Source organism: Lonchura striata, chromosome 22 (assembly GCF_050655825.1).
Source record: "Lonchura striata isolate lonStrDom1 chromosome 22, ASM5065582v1, whole genome shotgun sequence".
NCBI lineage: Eukaryota > Metazoa > Chordata > Aves > Passeriformes > Estrildidae > Lonchura > Lonchura striata.
The window spans coordinates 3,861,996-3,887,352 of record NC_140724.1 but is presented as its reverse complement, the minus strand read 5'-3'; the positions used below and the strand labels follow the sequence as shown (position 1 = coordinate 3,887,352).

General features: G+C 46.4%; 1 protein-coding gene across 1 annotated transcript; it reads right to left on the bottom strand.

Annotated features, from left to right (window-relative positions):
* Positions 1-884: 884 nt before the first annotated feature.
* LOC110480151 (zinc metalloproteinase-disintegrin-like NaMP) lies at positions 885-25,071 on the bottom strand. Its single transcript, XM_077789218.2, has 24 exons — positions 24,913-25,071; positions 22,371-22,471; positions 21,700-21,776; positions 20,124-20,202; positions 18,491-18,567; positions 17,808-18,003; positions 17,303-17,365; positions 16,636-16,707; positions 15,879-16,048; positions 14,596-14,680; positions 13,891-14,021; positions 12,646-12,823; positions 11,732-11,821; positions 9,853-10,048; positions 8,618-8,720; positions 7,810-7,966; positions 7,136-7,216; positions 6,532-6,610; positions 4,268-4,358; positions 3,838-3,937; positions 3,078-3,140; positions 2,751-2,828; positions 1,848-1,910; positions 885-1,766 (listed from the first exon to the last, which is right to left on the bottom strand). Exons 1-24 carry the CDS (start codon positions 24,959-24,961, stop codon positions 1,734-1,736), a joined length of 2,412 nt encoding a protein of 803 aa, XP_077645344.1. The 5' UTR covers positions 24,962-25,071; the 3' UTR covers positions 885-1,733.
* Between the last annotated feature and the right edge of the window lie 286 nt (positions 25,072-25,357).

Here is a 25,357-nt window from a genome sequence, read left to right as displayed (position 1 = left end):
ATTTTTGATTTCCTGTGGAGTGAGGGAGAAGGAGGAGTGGAATATTCGCTCATACTAAAAACACCTAGCAATAAATGTCATAAATAAATAAAGAAAAGCAGTCATAAATAAAGAAAGCAGTCAGAAACTGCTTTTTGGGGGGCTGGGAGCAGGGAAAGGTGCAGCCCACGGCTCCTGCACAGCAAATTCCAGGTAATTTGGGGATCTTTTCCTCCTGCAGTGGAGGCTTTTGAGCAGCAGATGTCACGTTTGTACAACACAACTAGAGGTTGTAGCTACACACGGAGTAACCAGAGTGTCCTGTGGCAGGAGGGGCTGGAAATCATAACCTGCTCTGGGTGGGAATAAATCAGATATAAAACTATAGAGAAATTATAAATAAAAATAGAATATTTTCCTGAATTTTCTACTCCCAGTCACTCTGGAGGAGGATTTTTGATCTCAGTCCAGGGCTCACCCTCTGCTCGGGGCAGGGAATAGAGGAGCTCAGGTATGAGGAGGTCAGGACTTGGTTTTCTGCAGGAAAAGGCAGCCCAGGGGCCTGGTTTGGAGCTGAACCTCAGAAGATAATGAAGAAAAAAACCAATTCTCTAGATTTGCTTCAAATCTCACTACCCTTGGAAAATTCTGGCGTGCTCCCAAGGGTTGGAAATCAGGAAGAAATAGATTTGACGGTGGCAGAAAAGCTGTGTTGGAATATCCTGTCAAGCCTCATTATAAATGGAATTCAGCTTTCCTGGCTGACTTGGCAGGGCTGACAGCACCGGGAATGATCTTTTTGCTGTAAATTGGGAGTTTTAGGGCTCTGGCAATGTCAGAAATGACCCCACTTCACCTTGTTTTTCCTGTGCTTCAAGATGGGTTTTAAAGAATGCAACAATTACTTCCTGTTCAGATGGAACTTTAATACAGAAATCTTTGTAAATACATTAATTACAGCTCATAAAAAATAACTTCTGGATTTTTACACCCCAGTCAAACCCAGGTGGAGATTCCAATCTGTTCCTGGCTCAAATAAAGCAGCAATTATCCAAAGAGGAAGGAAGCTCTGCTCTTCCAGTAACATCCATCCTCATCCAACACAACCTCAAAGGAAGGACAGAAATTCCATCACATCCATGTTTTGCAGGGAATGGCATCCTCAACAGGGAATTTAAGGGCTGTGGAGAGAATCCAGTGCAAAAGATCTTCCCAGAGCCATTCCCAGTGTGTCTCGTTATTTATTCCATGTCCAGCTCAGACCCTGAGGACACAACTTCTCTCCCAGGGCAGGAAGAGTTTGTTTTTCTCCATGACTTGCACATGAAGGAGAAATCTTTGTATTACTGAGGGCAAAAAGGGCTGGAAAAGATCCAGAACTGGAGCAAAAAATAAAAAAAAATTTAAAAAATTGCAATTCCCAAACCTGCAGCAGCCAGACTTTCCTGCTCCCCTCATCTCTGGTCCCAGAGGAGCAGAGGAGGAGCAGCCTCATCCCTCAGTGCTGGGGGTGCCCAGCAGCTTTTGTAACTTGCTCCCAGTTTACACCTCAGTGCAAGGGGTGACTCTGCTCTGCTTCCCTCGGACAGCAGCTCCTCACTGCCTGAAATCCCAGATATTTCCAAGCAGCTCTCAGTCAGTTCTTAAGGAGGAGAGGGAGATGGTCCAGGATACCTTTGCCAAAAGTGGAGGAATCGAGGGATAAATTGTCCCTGGAAACTTCAGGTGTCCCAGCCAGCTCTGCTTGGGAAGCCTCAGACTCTGGGATTCATCGGGGGCTTTAAAGCCTGCATGGAAAAGGAGCAGTTAAATCCCAGCAGTTTCGAGGAATTCCATCCCCAGGGAATTGTTATTGCCACCTGAATTACCTGGGGTGGAGGTGGGGGTTTGCCCTTGAGCACAGGCACAGGAGGAGCTTTTCTCTCTGGAGCCTGGAACAAAACAGGGTTTAAATGTCACTGGGGTTGTCTGAGCAGCTGCAGAACCTCCCCAGCTCCAGGCAGCCTCATCCTGCAGCATTTTCCTGCTGCGAAATCCCAGGAATTCCCATCTGTCCATGTGCAAGGGGGCAGCAAAATACAGGGGGGCCAGAACACACTGAGCTATTCCCAAGACTTAAATATCGATACCCAAGCTCACACAATGGGATTTAAATGTGGTTTATAATCGATACATGGGGGTATTCTATATTTTATAATTTATATTTTATATTTTATATTTTATACTTTATACTTTATGTTTTGCATTTTGGATTGTCCTGACCCTGTGCTCGTGCAGGCAGCACCCTGCTGTTGTGTCACCAGGGTGAAGATGGATTTTACACCCTCGTAGCAGGGGCCTCAGATGTTGAGATGGCGAACATTTGAGGCAGGTATTTCCTTTTAATTAGGATGGTTTAGGTTTATCAAGGAGAAATAGAAATTCCTGAGTTCTTACAAATGCAAGACCCACCACATCTCTGCCATACAAGGACCCTCACAGGCACCCGCAGTAGCAAAGTTACTCATCATTTAAATTGTGTTTACACCTGAAATCCCTCTTGGTTTAAACTCCAGCTACTGAATGGTGCTTCTGATGCCTCAGAGGACTCTCTGTCTGATGGGAGATATGTTTGTAATTTAGTATTACATGGGCAAAAAGATGACTCCTACCCTAAAAATCTGTGCTTGGAATAGCTGTGATTTTAAATTTTCACTTTAAATCACAGTCAGAAACTGCAAATATTAATTGGAATCTTATAGGGATGTGAGAAACTGCAGGGTTGTACTCACAAATTTCTCCTCCAGGTGGGAAGGGCCGGGTTTGGTGGTGGGAACGGGAGGTGGGGGACCTTTGGGCCTCAGGGCAGGCTGGAAAACAAACAGAATATAAACCACTTTAACCCTGTGTGTGCATCCACGTGTTCCTTGGGAATGTGCAGGCTGGAGCTGGATATAAAAGTGCTTCAGGGGCTGGGAGGTGCAGGGATGCTGTCTGAGGAAACATCTGGAGCTCAGGGATGTCCCTTTGGGATCAGACTGTCCCCAGGGGTCTCTAGGAAAGGTTTGTGATGTTCCCAGATCCAGCAGGAAGGCAGGGACATTCCCAGAAATACTCACATTCTGACGCTGGGGTTTGTTCTCCTGAGGAGGAGGCACGGGAAGAACTTTCTTATCGGTTACCTGCGAACGGAACGGTCACAAACGGGCTGAGCCCTCATCTCACCTCCAGCGCTGGGATCCCTCCCCTCAGCGTTTTGGGAATCTCGTGCTGGGATCCCTCCCCTCAGCGTTTTGGGAATCTCGTGCTGGGATCCCTCCCCTCAGCGTTTTGGGAATTTTGTGCTGGGATCCCTCCCCTCAGCATTTTGGGAATCTCGAGTTGGGATTCCTCTCCTCAGCGTTTTGGGAATCTCGTTCTGGGATCCTTCCCCTCAGCATTTTGGGAATCTCATGTTGGGATTCCTCCCCTCAGCATTTTGGGAATCTCAGGCTGGGATTCCTCCCCTCAGCGTTTTGGGAATCTTGAATTGGGATTCCTCCCCTCAGCGTTTTGGGAATCTCGTGCTGGGATTCCCAGCACTTTCCCCTCAGCACTTTGGGAATCTCATGTTGGGATTCCTCCCCTCAGCACTTTGGGAATCTTGAGCTGGGATTCCCAGAACTGTTCCTCTCCTCAGCATTTTGGGAATTTTGTGCTGGGATTCCCAACGCTGTCCCCTCAGCGTTTTGGGAATCTCATGTTGGGATTCCTCCCCTCAGCGTTTTGGGAATCTCGTGCTGGGATCCCTCCCCTCAGCGTTTTGGGAATCCCGTGGCAGTGCAGTCCCTGGGGCTGGTGGGTTGAGCCCTGGGACAGTCCCAGCTGTCCCTGTCTCACCTTCTGGGCAGGTGGCACCAGCACAGGCTGTTCTCTGCAGCTCTGCTCCTGATCCACAAAGACCTGGTTGGTGGCTCCGGGTCCCCTCCTGGGCTGGTGGCTGTCAAGGATTTCAAATCATGCTCAATTTTAATTAACTGAAGAAAAAACCTCACAGCTGAAGCCCTGCCTTACTCCTGCTGCTGTTTTGTTCCCATGTCCTTGATTTCTTTCTTCCCTCTATTAATTTGGGATTATTTAGGATTTATCAAAAGCTCCATTTCCACTCTTCCATCCCCTCCCAACCATGGGATTTCTGGAGCACCTCCACAGATCTCATGGGCCATTTTCCTTCCTTTCCAGAGTCTAACTCCCCCCACCCTCACTGCAACCTCTGCAGGGGTTTCCTGGCTTTGGTTTGTGGGTTTTAGGTGATGTGGGAAGGATTCACCTCTTGTGGAAGCCTCGGAAGTGGGTGAGCAGCACAGCTGCAGCTGCAGTGACAGCCAGGACAGCCAGCACCCCGGCAGCCACAGCAATGCCTGGCAGGGACAGAAACAGTTCTTAAACACCAGGGATCACTGACGGCAGGGAGAAAAACAGTTCTTAAACACCAGGGATCACTGAGGGCAGGGAGAAAAACAGTTCCTAAAACACCAGGGATCACTGAGGTCAGGGAGAAAAACAGTTCCTAAAACATCAGGGATCACTGAGTAGGGACAGAAACAGTTCTTAAATATCAGGAATCACTGAGGGCAGGGACAGAAACAGTTCTTAAACATCAGGAATCACTGAGTAGGGACAGAAACAGTTCTTAAACATCAGGGATCACTGAGGGCAGGGAGAAAAACAGTTCTTAAACACCAGGGATCACTGAGGGCAGGGAGAAAAACAGTTCCTAAAACATCAGGGAGTACTGAGGGCAGGGAAAGAAACAGTTCTTAAACACCAGGGATCACTGAGAGCAGGGACAGAAACATTCTTTAAACACCAGGGATCACTGAGTAGGGAGAAAAACAGTTCCTAAAACATCAGGAATCACTGAGGGCAGGGAGAAAAACAGTTATTAAACATCAGGGAATAACTGAGGGCAGGGACAGAAACAGTTCCTAAACATCAGGAATCACTGAGAGCAGGGACAGAAACAGTTCCTAAAACATCAGCAGGGACACAAACCATTCTTAGAACATCCCAGAACCACTAAAGGTGGGAGACCCAACAAGATCCACCATTATTAAGAAGTTTCCCGTCACCACTGATGAAGGAAATTTATCAACTCGGTTCTCATTTTATGGCTTCTCCTCCTGCCACAAATGGTGATGGAAAGGGGTGAATTCCTGCTGGTTTTGCCATGTTTGAAGTCAGTTGTTGTTGCCTGAGCTGTCTTTGGGCTAAACAAACCCTGAACAAACCCTAAACCATCCCTGCCCTTTCCATTCACCCTCAAAGATCCTTCCCTGTCCTTCCTCTCCTCTGTCTCAAAGGCTGTTACTCACAGAGGGGTGCAGACCTTCAAATTGCCCTGAAATAAAGTTTCTTCCACAATTTTCAACAAAACTATTCCAAAACCTCAACCAGAAGTTCAGCGCTAACAATGCTCTGGTGAGGGTGAAGAAAGGACAAAAATATTCCAAATATTCCATATTATAAATTAATTAAAGCTTTTTTTTGCTTCCCTAAGACATGGAAATGTGGACATGAATTATTCTCCCTCAGAGATGGATCGGTTAAGGACCATGCAGATGATAAATGAACTTGTCCAGCTCTCTCACAGCAAATCCTCCGGGATCCTGGCTCCACTTTGAAGGGACAGAGAACTCGTTATTCCAAGAATAAACAGGAGGAGCCTGTTGCTCTCATCTGCAGGGGGAATCACTTGTCAGCTTAGAGAGAAGAACACCTTCTCTACTCATCCCTGCAGGACTGAGAGGTGCTCAGGAATCAGCTCCCTGGAGCGTTGGCAAAGAAACAGGGATTTAGGTTGGGTGTGAAGAGAAATCTCTTCATGGAAGGCGTTGTCCAGCTCTGGGACAGGCTGGGGTTCCCATCCCTGGAATTGTTCAAAAAACCCGTGGCTGTGGCAGCTGAGGACATGATTCAGTGCTGCTGGTCTGCTTGATGAGCTTAATGATTCCAATTAACAATGCATGAAGCACTCTGGTGCTGGGCTGTTCCCCTGGAGCAGCCCAGCTCCTTCGGATGCCTTTTGGGGCAGATTCACAGAATTCACAGAATCACTGGGCTGGAAGAGACCTTAAAGATCGAGTCCAGCCCAGCCCCAACACCTCAACTAAACCCTGGCACCCAGTGCCACATCCAGGCTTGTTTTAAACATGAAGCTCCTCAGGTGCTGCACCCAAAATGGATGACGGGTCACGGGTTTTCACACTTTTATAAGTTTGGTCCACTGGTATATTTGGGTTAATCTTCCAATTGCAGCTTCATGTGATGAAGTCATTTACCCCAGATTTGCTGCCCACCCCACTTTTGTTTCCATTTTGGGTCCTGAGGCAGTGAGGTGCCCTTGTTTCCCAGCCTGGAGAGGAATTGTTGTGTCTGCCCAAAATGGGGAAGCAGCAGCTGACACTGAGTGTGGAGTTCAGAGTTGTGCACTCAAGAACTGCAGGGTTACAGATAGATGGAAAACAGAAAATCTGAAATCCTCCGGCATCCCTTGCAGGCAGGAAAGGAGAGATTCCAGGGTGTGGCACTTACTGGTGAGGGCTGAGGAGCTGTCGCAGTTCGGGGGTGCCCACCCCTCCTCACACTGGCACTGCAGCTCGTGGTCGCACACCTGGGGGGCACAGAGCAGGGACAGCCTCAGCTGGGGGCACCAGCGAGTTTGGGAGCTCGGGAAGTTTCTGGGTGAGGATGCTGAGAAGTTTTTTCAACCTCTCTGTTTAAAATTTAGCACAACAAGGAGTGTTTCGGTGTTAAAGTACAGTCCTGATGTCATGCACCTTTTGCTTCTGCAGTGAAAGCTTCACTACAGACTTCATCCATTTATCTGTAGGTCTCTGAATGGTCAAATATGAGCAAAATTCTCTTCCACCAAATCAAAATAACATAAAAGAGAAGAGCTGGATACCATGGCTCAGGGGCAAGGTCAGACACAGGGGCTGTGTCCAACTCCTGGGCAAAAATATTGATGTCACATCAGGTGAGATGTGTTCTCATAAAAAATGTTTAAGTTTTTGACTCCCCAAATTTGACAGACTCATATCAATGGCTTAAACACTTTCAGCAAAGACGTCTGAGGCTGATCTGCACAATTTTCTTGGGGTTTTGAAGTGAACAACATCAAATGCTGGTGTCTTACAGCATGGCCAGAGCACTTGGCAGAGCAGTTGGTGGATCTGAAGACCTCCTCAGCGTGGACACACTCCCCATGGCTGCACACCTGAAAGGAGAGCAAACCACGGGGATTTGGAGCTTCCAGGACAGGCAGAGTTTGCACTTTATCCTGTGAGGGGATGGAGAAGAGCTCTGGAAATCCCTCAGACCCCCTTTAGGAGTGGGAGGTGCGGGGTTAATTTTCCTTTTGGGTATTTTGTAGAAAGGGGAGTGACAGAGATGTGCAGCCATCCCTGCTTCCCACTCAATCCCTCATCCCTCCCTTCCAGGTGGGAATATCCAGGGAAGTGACTGGAAACAGCACCCAGCGATGAGGGGCATCCATTATGGGAATAATTAAATACAATAATTAAATGCAATAACACATTAATGATCTCCCAACCTCTCACACAAAGCTGTGTTTCTGCTGCCACACATCTTTGTGTCAGTAAAGGGAATAAGGCAGCAGCCAAGGCTAAGGAAATGGGAATGCTGCCAATTCCTGTTTGCCTTGCTGCTGGGTTAGGATAAAAGTTGGGGAAAAGATCAGCAGAAGTTTGGAGTCCAATCAGTCCTCCCTGTTTAAAATTTTCCTTGTACAAGACAGAATTCTATGAACAAGACTGAAAGAGGGGGGAGAAGAAGTTTTTCTCCACTCACCATCCCATTGCCACACTTGGTTCCATCCAGGATCATCCCTGGGTCCTCCTCTCCGCCCCTGGGGAAGCTGCCTTTGCAGGAATTGAAGGACAGCAGGCTCCCATCCCGAGGCATCTCCCTCCCTCCAGAACAGTACAGCTTTCCACACATCTTGTCCCTGCAGGGAGGGCAGGAGCTCTTACTCCAAGGACACGGCCCAGCAAACCCCTCTCCTGCAGCCTGAATTCCAAGGAAACGGCTGCAGCAGGGAATGCTGCTGTGGGCAGCTTGGTCTGAGCAGGTGGCAGCTGCTTAAATCCTGCGGAGCTCAGCAGGGAGCACAAATTCATTCACAGAAATGAGCATTTAATTGATATTCCTTCACATCTGAAGTTCAAAGTCCCCATCCCAAAATCCCTGGAGTTCCCTGCGTGCCCTCACACTCGTTCTCCCCAGCAGCCCTGCACTGATCCCTGTGCACACCTTTGCTCTCTCACCTCATGATTTAAATACACTTTGCTTAGAAATTATTCCCCACACTTTCCAGACAGAACCAGAAGGAACACATGGCTGTGCCACTAAAACAGGGTGTTCCTGGCTTCTGCCTCCTGCTTAGAGCAGGAATGGCCTCTCTCCCCAAATCCCAGCACATTCCATACTCCAGTACATGATTTAAATCCACTTTTCTTAGAAATTATTTTCCAGACAGAACCACAAGGAACACATGGCTGTGCCACTAAAACAGGGTGTTCCTGGCTTCTGCCTCCTGCTTAGAGTAGGAATGGCCTCTCTCCCCAAATCCCAGCACATTCCACACCCCAGGGCTTACTTTTTCTTGCACGGGAGGTGCGTGCCCTGCTCCTTCCTGCAGTACCCGAAATACGCCCCCCTCTCGTTCATGTGGTAGCAGGAGGCTGGGCCGTCGGTGGCCTCTGTGGGGAAAAACAGCGGGATGAGTTTGGGATCTCTGCCTGGCAGAACTGGGAATGTTCCAGCTCCTTCCTTTGCTTAGGGAACAGCCTTTCCCAGCATAAATGACTTTGTGGCACTTCAGCCTGGAGAAGGGAAGGCTCCAGAGAGAGCTGGGAATGTTCACCTGGAGAAGGGAAGGATCCAGGGAGAGCTCAGAGCCCTTCCAGGGCCTGGAGGGGTTCCAGGAGAGCTGGAGAGGGACTGGGGACAAGGGATGGAGGGACAGGACACAGGGAATGGCTCCCACTGGGAAAGGGGAGATTTGGGTGGGATATTGGGAAGGAAAGGTCCTTCCTTAAGGACTTTCAGGCACCTTTCTCCATGTCCAGCCTGGATTTTTCCCAAATGGAAAAGTTTAAAACCCTGATGTGAGGCTCCCTGAAACTTCAGTGTCTGCTTTGTGTGGGATGTGTTTCAGCAGGGACAGGGGATGGATTCCCACTGCCAGAGGGCAGGGCTGGGATTTTGGGAAGGAATTCCTGGCTGGGAGGATGGAGAGGGGCTGGGATGGAATTCCCAGAGCAGCTGAGGCTGCCCTGGATCCCTGGCAGTGTCCCAGGCCAGGCTGGAGCCACCAGGGACAGTGGGAGGTGTCCCTGCCATGGCAGGGGTGGCACTGGGTGGGATTTAAGTCCCCATTCAGCCCAAAGCACACCCCAGCTCTATGAAATTCTGCTTTCAGAAGCACCAGATGTGCCAGATTTGGCTGTTAGGGACATGTTAAGGACAGATTTGGCTGTTAAAGTCTGAAGGACAGACATTTCCTCTTCCTATCTGGCCAAAACTACTTCCCCAGCTCCATTCCAGCCACCTCAGACATGTTCTGCAAAAGAGGAATGTGCTCCCCACTTCTTCCCATTTCTCTGGAACCACAGAGCACCCCAGGCCCTGAGATCCAGCTCACGAGCTGCAACCACTGACAGTGGGAAACGGAAAAATCATCATTAATGATGCTGCAAGCTGGAGTTTGTTTTTGTGGATGGGCTGTTCCTGAGCTACAACGGATCTGAGGATTTGGGGATGCAGAATTCCCTTCCCTGGCTATCCTGTGCCCAAGACAAGCTGATTTTTCAGGTGGCGCGGGGTACTCACGTGGCCCAAAGGCAGCTTTGCACTGGCTGTCGCGGGTGGGACAGGTGCCCATGTAGCAATATCCCTCTCCAGAGTTGCAGGGGTGCCCGTTGACCCGGAATCGATCCTCGGGGCAGCTGGAGGAGTGCCCCGTGCACATCTCAGCCAGGTCACACTCGTGTTGCACCGCCCGGCACACCCAGCCCGACTTCTTGTACTGAGGGAGGGAGAAAACGCCACGCTCGGCACCCAGCTCCTCCACGCTGCTCAAAAACCCCCAGCTGAGGGCTGGGAACGGGCTGGGAATCTCCTCCCTGCGCAGCCGTGGGAGGAGCAGTCGGTAGAGCATGGGACTCTTAATCCCAGGGTTGTGGGTTTGAGCCCCACGTTGGGCGCCGATGCGGGAAGAACACGCTCCAGCACGGTGTGGGTGGAGGGAGGCAGAGATCTCTGAAGCTTGCTCTTGGGGAAAGAGGTTTATTGGGGGTGCAGGAAGGCCCGTGCTTCGTGATCCTAGGTGTAGCACGTGGCCGGGTTTAAGTGCATGGGCGAGGGGAGAGACAAAAGGAGGGTTTAGGAGAGGGGAAGCCCCAACAGGGGAGGGAGAGGTTCTAAGAGAGGGGGAGAGGTCCAAGAGGGGGAAGGAGTTCCAAGAGGCCTCATGGCCCCTCAGAGCCCCCTTGTCAGGGGCTCCCAGGTGGGCTGGGACAAGGCATGGGACAATGGGGTTACAGACTCTGATGTTTTAGGGGCAGGTACAGAGGTGCGGGATGAGCCATGATCTTTTGGGGGGTGGGATGGAACAGCCCATTTCACTCCAGGATTCATCCAAGGGCAGAAGTGACATCCGGCTATCTGCAAGAACAATCATATCTATCTATCACCTGCAACAGAGCAGGATCTGTATCTCACTTCGTGCCCCCCGTGCCAGCTCACAGGGTTTGCCTCTGGTGCCACAGCTTTTATTGCCAGGAGAACACGGCCAGGCAAAGGGCTCAATCCTGCAGGCCGGGGGAACACGGAGGGAGCTGATGGTGGGGGTTTGGGATGGGCTGGTGGGCAGTGACGGGACCTGAGGGAAAATATAAAATCTGAAATCCTGAGGGGCCATTCGGTGGCTCCTGGGTTTTTCTCAGGGAACTGATTCACCTCTCTCCAAACCTGAGGACACAAACCTCCCTTGGATTGACTCATCCCCAGGAGGTGCCTTCACCTTCTGTGGGCAGTGACGGGACCTGAGGGAACGGCTGGAGCTCTGCCAGGGAGGGTCAGGCTGGAGATCAGGGAAAGGTTGGATTTTGGGAAAGGCTCTTCCCCCAGAGGTGCTGGCACTGCCCAGGCTGCCAGAGCTCCAGGAGGGCTTGAACACCACTCCAGGGATGCACAGGGTGGGATTTTGGGGTGTCTGGGCAGGGCCTGGGGTTGGATCAATGATCCCACATGTCCCAGCCCAGGACATTCCAGGATTCCATGACAGTTCCATTCCACGATTCCAGCGTCAGTGCTGTTACACACAGAGGACCCGTTCTGGTGGAAGGTGAGCTCCTGCTTGATCCCAGGGGGATGAGGAGCTGCAGATGGAAAGGGTCTCACCTGGAAGTTCTTACCAGGGAGGGTAGGGGTCTCACCTGGCAGTTTTACAGGGGAGGAGAAGGGTCTCACCTGGCAGGGTTACAGGGGAGGGTAGGGGTCTCACCTGGCAGGGTTACAGGGGAGGGGAAGGGTCTCACCTGGCAGGGTTACAGGGGAGGGTAGGGGTCTCACCTCGCAGGTTTACAGGGGAGGGTAGGGGTCTCACCTCGCAGGTTTACAGGGGAGGTGAAGGGTCTCACCTCGCAGGTTTACAGGGGAGGGGAGGGTCTCACCTGGCAGCTCTCACAGGGGAGAAGAAGGGTCTCACCTGGCAGTTCTCACAGCAGTCCCCGTGTGCACAGGCAGCTCCCGAGCTCAGCTTGCAGCTCTCGGCGTCGCAGCACTCGTTGGTGCACTCCTGCGACAGAAGCAGCAGTCAGAGCTGGGCACAGGGACACCAAGTCCTGCCTGGGATGGAAGTCTGGGACTGCCTTTGGCTTTACTGGGGAGCACCTTCCCTAACATGGCTGGGTTTGGGGGTGGAAGCTGTGCAGGGAACTCGGGGTTTGTCCAAGATTGAAGCACCAAGATGTTTCCTATCCCCATCCAGTAGCAGTTGCCTCTGGGCAGTTTTTTCCTTTTCTCCTGTTCATGGGCCCATCAATGCCTTGCCACCTGACTCAGAGATAACTCCAGGAGCCCGTTCTGGTTAGCAGGTGATTAAGGACACAGCTCCTGACTCAGAATAACATCAGCCCATTGTGAGATGCTCCGCCCAGGGGGAGGAGCCAAGGATTCCCACCTGGATAAATCCGGGGATTTCCAGACTGAGAGGCAGCCTTTCCACAGGTTTCTGAGAAGACACAGAAACCACATCTGCCATCCCAAGAGTTCTGCAGCCACTCCAATTTGGACTGGCCAGAGGGTGTCAGGTTGTATTCTGACTTTGTCAGTGGTCTTCCTTTTGTCTCATTGCATGTATTTTTGTTTTTTTTCCCTTTTCCCAATAAATTGTATTTCTGACTTGGAGTCTCTGGTTTTGCTTTCAAACCAGAACAGGGCGGCTTTGTCCCACTCTCGGTTCCTCTGTCCCCTCATCTTTCCCAGCACTCAGCACATCCCCAGTGCGACGACCACAATTTCTCTCAGCAGCATCTGAGTGCGGCCCAGCTCAGGAGTGGCAGAAAGCAGCTCCGTCCCGCTGGGCCGAGCCCTTCCCAAGGATTCCCTGGCCCCGGGTACCTCCGGAGCGCCGCAGTCGCACTCCTCGCCCTTCTCCAGGAAGCCGTTCCCGCAGGAGGCCGGCGCCACGATGCTGCCCAGCTCGGGGACGTTGCTCAGGCAGCGGGGCATGTCCGCCAGCATGAACTGCTCGAAGCTCTGCAGGCTGCAGGAGCTGAACTCCCGGGGCACCACGTAGCTGCGGTGGGACAACAGCAGGACTTGAGGTGGGGCTGGCACGGGGGAGAAACGCAGAAACGCCCCGTGGGAGAGAACTGGAACCGGTGACTGCGCCCACAGCGCTTGGTGCAAAACAGTTTTCCAAATATCCATTTAACATTTCATGTTCATTTCATTTTGTTAATTTAAAGTGTATGTAACATTTTAGGTGTTAAATGTACAGAATTGTAAAAATAAATAAAGAAATGTAAATAAAGAAGTGTAAAAATTAATAAAGAAATGTAAATAAATATGCGTCTAAAAGGCATATCTATAAATAAATGTACCTATAAATAAGGTATACATATAAATATACATATATTTACATATAAATAAATATATTTTGTAAGGCATACATATAAATACACATATATATTTATATATAAATAAATGTATATTTTTATAAGGCATACGTATAAATATATATGTTTACATATAAATATATATTTTTTAATTTGGCATCATATAAATATATACATTTACATATAAATAAATATATTTTATATAAGGCATACATGTAAATATACATGTATATTTACATATAAATAAATATATTTTATATAAGGCATACGTATAAATATACATATATTTATATATAAATAAATGTATATTTTTATAAGGCATACCTATAAATATATATGTTTACATATAAATATATATTTTTTAATACGGCATCATATAAATATATATATTTACATATAAATAAATATATTTTATATAAGGCATACATATAAATATATATATTATATATAAATATATATTTCTATTACATATAAATATATATTACATATAAATATATATATTTACATATAAATAAATATATTTATTTCAAAATATACAGGGAATAAAGTAGTTTTGAGTTGGGTTTTTTGTGGGGTTTCCATCTGGGAACATCTGACAACGGCCTGGGGTTTCAGCCATTTTTAAAACCTTATTTTTTTTAACATTTTAACTGGAACAGCCCGACTGGCCAGCCACGCTGTGGCGCCCCGGGGGCCGGCAGCTCGTGCAAATCTCATTTTCGGCCCCGTTTCTGCGCAGCCCCACCTGACGGTGTCGGTCATGATGCAGACGTCGTCGCTGCACGAGCACGCCTCGGTGTCGTGGCTCATGCCCAGGTTGTGCCCCATCTCGTGGGCCATGGTGGCCGCCACGGCCACCTCGTTCCTGTTGTGGTCCTGTCGGGAGCCAAGCAAAGCCCCTCGTTATTTCCCCGTGTGCTTTGCAGCAAGCAGCGACCACAGAGAAAACAACAAAAAAAAAGAGATAATTTTATTTTTTTCTTCAAGCGGAATTATCCTCGCGGTGCACGAGGGGGCATGTGGTGCTCGGTCCATCTGGATTGTATTTATTATTGAATATTTAAAGGTATTTATAAATAGAAATATGTTTATTTTAAAAAAGGTATTTATGAAATAGATACCATGGAGGTGTGTATATCAAGTGTTTGCTTTCTTTACCCCCTGCACTTCATTCAAAATAAAATCCCAGAATGGTTTGGGTTGGAGGAGACCTTAAATCCCACCCAGTTCCAGGCCAGGGACACTTTCCCCTATCCCAGCTTGCTCCAAGCTCTGTCCAGCCTGGCCTTGGACACTTCCAGGGCTCTGACTGTGAATTTTTACAGTCTAATAATGAACCAGAGAGCCAAAAGTGCCCTAAACCCAACAGCATTCACACAGGTTCTTCATTGGCAGAGTGAAAAAAACATAGAAAAGCCTTTTAAAAAAATGAAATAAAAATGAATCAGACCTGAATAATACCTGCAGAGTATAAATCACTGCATATGGATTTGAGGAAGGCCAGCCCAATCGTGGTGCCCTCGAAGTCCAGGCCTCTGGAAGGAAGCACAAAGGACAAATCAAAAAGGCAATTGAAGCGCTTTTCATTTGAATATTTACTGAAATTCCCTGGTGGTGCATCAGATTTAAAGCATCCATGGGAGAGTAAAGAGCTCCAAACGCAGCAAAGGGCTGGGATGAGTCAGGACCTCTGGACACGAGACAGAAAAATGAGGTCAGTGCTGGTTGAATTTGGCTTTTCCCACATTTCTGGGGAAATTTAATTCATCGTTCCACTGGTAAACTTCATGTTATGACTCTTTAAGTTGTCAGATTTCACTGCAGTCCCCAGGACACTCAACTTTCGTGAACAAAACCAGAAGAGTCTGATATAAGGGACAAGTTCCCATCTCCTGTTTTTGCAGGGATTCTGTTGGAAGGATTGGATGCTGTGTCCTGGCAAGAATTTATTCGTGCTCCATGACAGGAAAAAAAAAAAAAAAAAAAAAAGAAAAAAAAAAAAAAAGAAAAAAAAAAAAAGGAGAATTCGGATTTTTTTTTTTTTTGTCCTGAAATTAGTACAAGCTGGTCATGGGATGGGTAAAATGCAGGTCAGGTTTATGCCACTGATTGGTGACCAATTTTAAGGAATAAAAAGTGCCTTGGTTGTGTTTGGTGAGTAATTTTTAAGGACTAAAATGTGCCTTGAATGAGTTTGGAAAGTGATCTTTAAGGAACAAAAACTGTCTTGATAAGGTTTGGTGAGTGATTTTTAAGGAATAAAAAGTGTCTTGAATGCATTTGGTGACCATTTTTTAAAGAATAAAAAGTACCTTGATTGTGTTTGGTGAATGTTTTTTAAGGAATAAAAAGGACCTTGAATGTGTTTAGTGAATTTTTAAGGAATAAAAAGGGTATTGAGTGAGATTGGTGAGTGATTTTTAAGGAATAAAAAGTGCCTTGATTGTGTTTGGTGAGAGACTTTTAAGGAATCAAAAGGTCCTTGAATGTGTTGTTGACCAATTTTTAAGGAATAAAAATGGGGAGGGGAGGGGAGGGGAGGGGAAGGGAAGGGAAGGGAAGGGAAGGGAAGGGAAGGGAAGGGAAGGGAAGGGAAGGGAAGGGAAGGGAAGGGAAGGGAAGGGAAGGGAAGGGAAGGGAAGGGAAGGGAAGGGAAGGGAAGGGAAGGGAAGGGAAGGGAAGGGAAGGGAAGGGAAGGGAAGGGAAGGGAAGGGAAGGGAAGGGAGGACCCACGTGATGAGCTGAGCGTTGTCGTTCCGTTTCCTCTTGAGCAGATCCGCCAGGCGCCACTTGGAGAAGGCGTCCAGGGTGAACCCCGCGTTCCTGCTCACGGGACACTTGTCCCCATCTGTCCACACCTCCAGCCCCACCAGAGCCACGTGGGTGTTGATGGCTTTATAAACCTGCGGTGGAGAATTAATTACAAATTAACAAAAATTAAACAAATCCTCGTCCTGGTACTCGGTCATTTTTCCACCCCAATATCCACTTCAGACCCAGCAAAGCTTTTCCAAGCTCTGAATTCAAAAAAAATCTCACTAAATAAACCAGAAAATCTCATTTACCACCATATTTCAAACAACTTTAAAGTGGGGTTAAAAGAAATTTGGCTTGCCAAGGAAATCAAGAATCAATTTATTCTTTTTGAAGTAATCATTCACTTGATAAGTGATTAAAAAGTATCTTAAAGTATTGGTAGAAATAATTGAAGTGGGAGTATAAACAATTAAAGTAGAAATGGAAATAATTCTTATTGAAAATCTCATATCTGAAGGCAAAAAACAGGAGAATAAATTACCGTGAAGTTGAGCTTTCATTCATTCCTACATGTCATAATGGGAATTTATGATGTTCACAGTAGAAAGAATTTATAAACCACTTGGGTTTCAATGGTTTCCAATAGAAAAATATATTAAATAATTTGGATTTCAATATCTTTCAATAGAAATTACAAACCACTTGGGTTTCATTGCAACTTGTTTGCTCTCACCGTGTTGATGTAGTTGACTATTCCAAATATCCTTTGTCTTATATTTTTGACATCTTCATCGTATTTCTTGTACTGAAAAGGCAAATGCAGCGTGTCAGGAAAAAGAGAGGGAAAAGGGGATTTATCAGAAAATAAATATCCCACAGAAGGTTGGTTTGCAAGCCATGCCATGTATAAAAATTCATGCTTTATATAAAAAATTATGTTTGATGCAGGATTTTATCAGATGCTGGGTTTCAGTATCAGCCCTTTCTAAAATGTGAATTTCTGTGTAGGGTGCAGAGAAGGAGTTGGGCTCAGTGATCCTTGTGGGTCCTTTCCAGCTCAGGACATTCCCTCCAATTCAGGATATTCCCTTCAGTTCAGGATATTCCTCTCAATTCAGGATATTCCCTTCAACTCAAGATATTCCCTTCAAATCAGGATATTCCCTTCCAGCTCAGGATATTCCCTTCCAATTTAGGATATTCCAAGAGGACAAGGACTGCAAGGTCTTTTCTGAATTATTTTCACCTCCAGGTTGGAATTTCAAATTAAATCCCCTTTGGAGATCCCATTTCCCAGCCAGGCTCAGAGTAACCTGGTCACCGTTGGGAATGTGAGTTGGGATACCCTGGGAAGCTGCTGTGGGGCTGATCAAGCATGAAATAATAATTCCAAAACTCACCAAAGCCTTGTCTGCAACGACGTAGAGCTCCAGGTACTTCCTTGCTTTCAGGTAGGCTTTCATCTAAAGGAATAATTTATTTTAAATTACTTTTAAGAGGTTTTCCCATCCCAGCCTCTGCAGTTTCAAAACTCTTTATTAATTACTGAGGGGATTTCTTTGGCCAGCTCATTCAGAAGGGACTGGTTTGGGTTTAAAGGATAAGAAGTAGGCTGGATATTTAAATTTTTATTCAGCTATGAAGGTAAAATAGATTTTAATGGCTATTTGGGTGTTAAGGTGCACTGGGCACCTGTTAATAAAGGCAGAAGGGTTTAACTCAGCTGGTGACTCTGAAATCTCAAATCTGGAATATTTTATTCAGGTTTTTAAGGCCTGACCCCACTTCCCTGTATTTAAACAGCTCCTTTGTGAAGGTGCCACCAGGCCAAGTGGGATTTGTGCTGTTTCGAGTTCTCCAATGGCCACAAATTCCCTTTTTGTGATGGGCCAGCCACGTCCTTACCTCTGGATTGTTGCTGGACTTGAAGATGTCGTTGATGGGGTCGCTGGAGTCCTGTTCCCAGGAGTTGTTGAGCAGCCCACAGGTTTTGATGGGCTCTTGTTTCAGAGCCTCGTATTTATAAACCACGTGCTCAGCCCCATCCGAGGCTCCCAGGGGCTCAATGAGGAACTTCTGGCCACGGGTCTCAAAATAGCCACTAAAAAATGGGTTGGAATGTGAGTTTAGGATCAAGGGAGCATTTATCCCGAGCAATAGACCCTCGGAATATTCCAGCAGCCTGAGGCAGCGGGCAGCAATTAAGAAGCAACATTTAAGAAGCAGAAATTAATTAATTAGTGAGTCAACTGAAAGATTTGGGTGCTCACAGTCAAAGAGAAGCTGGATTAGGAATTAATTTGATGTAAATTTTGGGGGGTTTTGCTGACAGAAGTGGTTGAAAAGTGGATTTAATTCCAGTGGGAAATTCAAAGATGTTTTCATCCTGATTTGAGGTGAAAAGCTGAAATACTGTAAGGAAGCAAGAGTAATTATTTTCCCTTCTTCTCCCTATGTTTTTCTTTGGGAAACAAGTTTCCAAAGCCTGAATAAAAGATCACAAAACTTCTTTCCATCCTGATTCTCTCCTGTTGGAACCTTCATGCCAGAAGCTGCACTTTGTGCTGCTGGGACCCAGCCCCTCTCACCTCAGCCCTGTGCAGGTGCTGATGCTCGCCACAGACTCAGCATCACCCTCCACGTGGCCTCCATAGTAACAGTGATCCTGGTGGGAAAAAAAACAGGATCAGCTCGGGATGTCCATGGACTGCACTGGATCCAGGGATTTCAGAAAACAAATTAAACTGCCTCCAAATTACAATGAAGTGCACTACTTGAGGAAGTCTCCCACTAGGAGATGCTTAAAAGGAATTTCAAAAGTTCATGATCATTTCCATGTTGGCTGTGGACCCATTATTTTTATCCTTTGACATACAAATTGTGACAAAAACCAACAATTCCGGGCTCTGGTCAAAGCACAGCACTGAAAAATAAGAATATTCCCAATCCTTGCTTCAAATTAAGCACACCTGCTGGGTTCTGCTCAATTAAAGTCCACAGCAAATGGTTTCCTTGAGCCCACATTTCAAGAAAATGCTCTTTAATTATCCAACAATTAAATGCATTAGTTTCAGTGAGATTAAAGTATTATATTAAACATGGGTAGGGGAAACCATTTTGGGACTTAATTGGCTTAAGGATTTAAGGTTTCTGTTTCTGTGTTTAAAGAGACTTCAAAGTCACTGAGGGCTTGTGGAAAATTTAACCCACAGCATTTTCCTGAATGGAATTCTTAAGAATCTGTAACCAAACCTTCATTCCCTGTGCTTCTTGTTTTCTTGTGGATTTTGGTTTAATTTTATCATTTATTTGTTTTCCACCACAAAATGCCAACTTTGTTTCAGGGAAAAAGACATCCACAAAGGGAAAGTTAAAGAGGAGGATTTATCTCCATCCTTTGAGGAGAAACTCCTGATCACAGTGCAATATCCCCAGGGTAGGAATTCTCTGTTCAGCACAGGCAGGGCTGTTGGACTTTGTCTTTATCCAGGTTTTTCACTGGATTCATTCAGGGAGTGGAAATAATAGGAGCAATCAGAAAAAGAAAAAAAAAAAAAAAAAAACCAAAAATAATCAACCCAGAGTTATTTATGCACATTTATTTCATTCAGAACCCTCCTAATCGCTCCTAACAAAGAAAATTTGGCTTTGAATTTCAGATTGTGTTGTTAAAACACGTCTCGTGAGCTTGGAGGAGAACTTCAGGTGGGAGCTCTGGGGAAGATGCGTGCACAGTGAATTGAAAAGTCCCGTTTGCCTGCAGGTGCAGAAGTGATGTGTCAGGGCTCAGAGGAGGCAGCTGGGCTCCCGAGCGTGGCTGGAAACGTGATCCAGGAGGAAATGGGGCTTTATCGGGCTCGGCATCTCCTTTGGATCAGGGTGGAAATCAAGTCACGGGGCTGGGCAGGTGCAGCAATGGAGCAAAGTGTACCCGGCAGAGTCAGGAGGCTGAAAGCTTTGGATGGCCCTGGCTCCTGACAAAAGGCTGGAATTTGACCCAGAAACTGTTCAGCAACCACGGAGGTGGTGCCTTCCTGGAAGCCAAACCCCGGAGCTGATTCCCAACAAGTGACCAACCCCAACTTCCCTGTCCCTTCACCCTAAGCTGGATTTCAAACCTCTCCTTTCTGACTCTTAAATCCCATTATTTCACAGATCCATGAATAATCTCACGTGGCCCTCAAGACTGGAAACAAAAGGGAGAAACCCTTCCAGTGTTACCTTGATGCGAGGAGTTGTGGTTATCTGTTGGCCGTCGGCAGAATAAAGAGTTTCAGAATAATCCCCAGCCAGGAGATCCCTGCAAGGAGCCAAGCACTCATGACTGCAAGGAAATTGTTGCCGTGTAGAAATGAGGGGATGACACAGCACACCGAGTATGTGGGAATTCAAACGATTACTCAGGTTATTCTTAGTATCGGAGAAACTGCAGGGAGGGGAATTCTGCTTGTTCATAATCCTTACTCAAACAAAAAGATCTTCCTAAAAGAATACAGCAGTTAAAGTCTGCTGATTGCATTGGGATGAACTCATCTCCTGGCAGATCCGGATACAAATGCATAATTACATATTGATTTTTTTTTTTTTTTGGCCCTTTTTACATCTTCCTAAAAGCAGCACATCTGCAGTGATTCCCATTTGGGCAACTCTCTTCCACTGCCACAGTCTCATTTCTCTTCAAAGAACAGAATTTAGTACAACACCATTTCTCTACCCCCACTTCAAATATTTGGATTAGATTAAAACAGGGGAGAGCAGTTAATTACAGTCTATATTTAACATGAATTGATTATGGCACTACTGTATTTGCACAGCCTCTGGAAAAGCACCCATTCACCCAGACTTGTTGGAGCGTGTGTTAATGTTCTGCTGGAGCCAGACTTTCAATTTCCAGGAAGATTTGGCCAATGCCAGGTTATAATTGGTTATTCCAGGTTCAAGAGAAGTAGTGCTAAGGTAAATACCTGTATGAGTTTATCTATCTATCTGTAATCTATCTATTTATTTATCATTTATCTATTGCTATATCTGTTTATCATTTATCTATCTCTAGATCTGCCTATTTATCATTTATCTATCTCTATGTCTATTTATCATTTATCTATCTCTATATCCATCTATAGTATGGGAATATATAAATATAGAGCCACAGAATGATTAAAGTTGGAAAACACCTCTGAGATCATTGAGTCTGTCCTAGGCTCATGGAATGGTTTGAGTGGGAAGGGACCTGAAATTTCTTCCACTTCCATGGGCTGGGAACTTCCCACTGTCCCAGGCTGCTCCAGCCTGGCCTTGGGCACTTCCAGGGATCCAGGGGCAGCCCCAGCTCCTCTGGGAATTCCATCCCAGCCCCTCCCCACCCTCAAAGGGAGAAATTTCTTCCTAATCTCTGATTTAAACCCTCTCTCACTCCGTTTTAAACCATTCCCCTTGTCCTGTCACTCCAGGCTACAATCCTATAACCCACACACTCTTCACGGTCACAGAAAACTTGTGAAATAATAGAAAAATATTAAATATGCATCGGATTTAACGATTTAGGAAGGAAATGGGGCAGTCGAGGTAGCAGGAGGGGAAGTCCCTCTGTCAGGGCAATGATTCATCACAAGCACTTCTCCCACATTCCCAGAACAGTGACAGGATTCTTTCTCTCCCCTTTTCCTTCCTTGCCACTGAAATGCTGCGATACCAAACCACTTCTGTTCCACAGGGCTCTAATTCCTGGGGTTTGGCATCCTGAGCACCCTGCAGTGGCTCCCAGCGAGGAGAGAGGGCAGAGCTGAACTGAACCCACCGATTTTTTCGGAGCTGCAGCACCACTTCCTCTCCGTTGGCTTTGATCCCATACTTCACTATGTCATCGTGTTTGCTCTGTAAACAGATTTAAGTGTCAGAAAATGCTCTGCTGCAGCTCCTGGCCTCAGCAGTGGTGTCATTGGAATGCCAGCCGTGCTCTTTTCCTCCTCTTCTCACCAAAACCAGGGATTCTGCCAGGAGCAGGAAAAGTAGGAGGTCACTCTGTTTGAGGGGTTTTATGTAGAGGAGCAAACTTGACTTTGAAAATTAATTTCTGCCTCCATAAGCACAAATCCTGTGTGCTTGGGAAAGGGCTGAGAGGGTGTCAGGGTTCAGACACTTCCATAACACCCTTTGGCATTGCAGAGACCATGGCTGCTTTTAATTATTGGTTTGATTTAATCCAAATTAAAGCATCCACAGGCTATTAAAACTGTGAGTAGTATCAAACCCCACATCTTTCAGAGACACAAGATGGCCTTAGGGATTCTCTTCACCCTGAGCACACCTCAGCTCCTCCTCACTGAACACCACCTCACTTCTTTTTCTTTCTTTTGGAAGATCAAATGTTTGTCCAGATTCTCTTACCCTTGAAACCCAAGGGTGTTTTAGCTCCAGAAATCCTTCTCCATCTCCCAGAATCACCCAAGGAATGATCTCCTTTCCTACCTCTGAGCTCGTTCCTGCACTTCTCCTGTGCACCGCGTGCAGTTTCTGCGGGTAAACGATTTCATACTGCTCAGCTCCAGGGAACTTCCCTCTGCTGCTTCCTGGGGATTGATGAAAACACAATTGTGATTTATTAAACACCCAATCTCATGGCTGGCCAGGTGATTCTTTTGGCTTCTTGCAGCACCTCGGGCTCCCCTGCTTTGCCTCCATCCCCTGGCCCAACACCAGAGGTTTTCACATCCTGAATTTTGGCCGAGTTGCCCTCCCTGGCTGCTTGCAGGTGTCGAAATTTCTTGCAATTCCCTTTGTGTTTCTTCCCCCAGCTCTGAGCAGTTCAAGTCCCAACAAGCCATGCCAGTGCAGCCTTTCTCTCTGCACTTTCCGTGACATGAATGGATGGATTTGGGTTTGTGGAATGAGCGATCTCCAAACCTCAGCACGTGACAGACAGGCCCAGACTGCCCCTGCATCAGCAAACAGACTTGCACAATGTGAGCTTTGCAGCAAGATTCCTGCTTTGGCACAGAAATTACTGTGGCAGAACTCTAAGAGAGGGTGGTAATAAATAATTACAACCTTTACCTCTTGAATTGGGTTGAAGGAGGGACAGCAGAAGGTTGGGGGAGACATTTGGGCATGGCCAGGTGAATTATTGGTAGATATGGAAGAAAATCAGGAAAATCTTCACAGTGCAAGGAATCCAGGAGGTTCCTCCACACCCTTTTGAGTGTTCTCTTAAGGTCTAGAAAAGAGCTGGGTAAGGATATGCAATATGATAAAAAAGAATTTATTTTTGTTTTCTGCCCTGAAGCTCAGCAAATGCAGAGCAAAGTTAATTTGGGGCCTGCCCTGCAGGGTGGGTAAACCCTGGGGCTCATGCTGGGTTTTGGGAAAATGGGCTTGGGCAAGGCTTGTGTTGGTTTGCACCACAGCAACAGCAGCTTTTAGATACCCCTGACCTCTTTAATCTCCTACAAAAGGGAATTTCATCTGAATTGGTGAATTCTTGAAGACCTGCATTTCAAAAATAAACCAATAACTATAAAAAGCCCCCCTAAGCTGCCCAGAAATGCAACGAAATCCCCCAAAAACAAAGGAACAGAGCACCTCCCATGGTAATTCCTGCCCCAGGGCCAGGTTTTTCCAGGAGAGAGGCTTCCAATTACTGCAATTTTCTCTCTGGAACAGGAGAGCACATCCTCGTGCAAATTGTCGCAGTAAAACAAACGGATCCATTCTTTTATCACTGATTTATTTGATTCAACCCTTTCCAAAAGTTAATTGCAGAGCAAACCTGGTTGTATCTTGATAAAGCTGCTGGTTTAATGGTGCAGAGGGATCCTGTGTCAGCTGAGCTGTTGCACCCAGCACGTGTAACTTTACTCCTGCCACTCACAACCGTGGTTTATTGGCTTTTTAAGCAACTCATTATGTTTATTTTCCAAAAAAATTGCTGCTTTTCAGATTTCTCTTCACAGGCCTCAAGTGTGTCCGAGTGCAGCAATCCCAGGAATATTTCAGAGATTCCCCAATTTTATCTCTCCACATCCTTTGTGCAACTCCAACCCAGAGAGTTCAAGTTAAGGCAAGGTTTAAAGGGAGGCTCAGGACTAAACTCATCCCTTCCCTGCAGTCTGATGCAGACAGAATTTTGAGGAAAACTGGTTGGTTTTGTTTGGAATTAATTTCTTCGAGGGTGTTTCTTAATCAGTGTCTTTGCTACCTTCAGGCTTTTGTCTCCAGCTTGAAGGAGGAAAGAAATTCCTTGGGTCCCACAACAACTTGCAATAAGGAACAAATAATTGGGTGCTTTTCCAAGGGCCTCAAACAGCAAAAAAAAAAAAAAAAGCATTAGGGAGGATTTTATTGACAAAGAAATTGTGGTTTTGTCAAGGTAAAAAAGATAACACCTTAATGGTGTGCACGTTTTCAGATATTCTGTGCAAAAAAAACCCAAATTATAGATTTGTGCCTGACTGCTAATTATATGTTTAATTTTGGGTATAAATCCTTTACATGTTTGTGCAGTCCAAGCCCTGAAAAATTCAATTTCCTGTTGACAGGAATTAAAAGAAATTGTGAGGAAAAATAAAAGTGGGTTTGCTCAGGTGGAGTCCCTTGAATATGACCTGAAGTACTATACAGACAAATAAAGGGTGATCAGTACTTTAAATCAGGTAACGTTGCAATTGAATTAATACAGAAATCTGTTATTTTATGGCCAAAATGCTGATAAATTGGTGTGATTGGGTGAATTGGCCTCTCACTTGCAGGGTAAGTATTGCTTTAGAGTCTCACTAAACCAACCAGTTGTGGGTCTTTAGGCAATTTATGGCCACTTTCCAAACAGGTAAATCCTGCTCTAACTAAAGAATTGCAGAGAATTGCTTTGAACAGAAAATCCCAAATATCCCTGACTCCATTTCCCGATGGCTTTAACTTGCTGTTCCTCCCGATTATCTACCAGTTAATAATTAAAACTTCATACAGCGTTATCCATAGCAAAACTGGTAAAGGATTAAAACAAAAAGTGCAGTACCTTGTTGGAGGAGATGCAGCAGAAGAGCAGAAACGAGGAGCATTTTCATGGTTTGGGGTGATGGAGCTCCCTGGGGTGGGGATGTGGCGATCCCAGCCTGGCCCCGGCCGGGAGCTGCTCTGGGCTGGGGCTGAGGGTTCAGTTTTATTCCTGCTCCTGCAGGAGGAAGTGTTTGCTCAAGGTGTTGCACAACACCCAAGTCACAGAGGGTTACAGCAAGGGGAGTTCCTGCTGCTGGGTTCGTGCCCCAGACATCGGGACAGGCATGGAGCGCCGCTTCCCTAAAAACAGGGAAAAGGAAATTATTAACACCAATAAATCAATAAATTGATAAATCCGGAGATTGGAGCTGTCATTGAATTATAGAATGGTTGGGCTGGTTCTAACTCCAGCTATTCACGGTCTGGCTGATAAAAGCTGAAATGAAAGCAGTGCAATGTCAAGG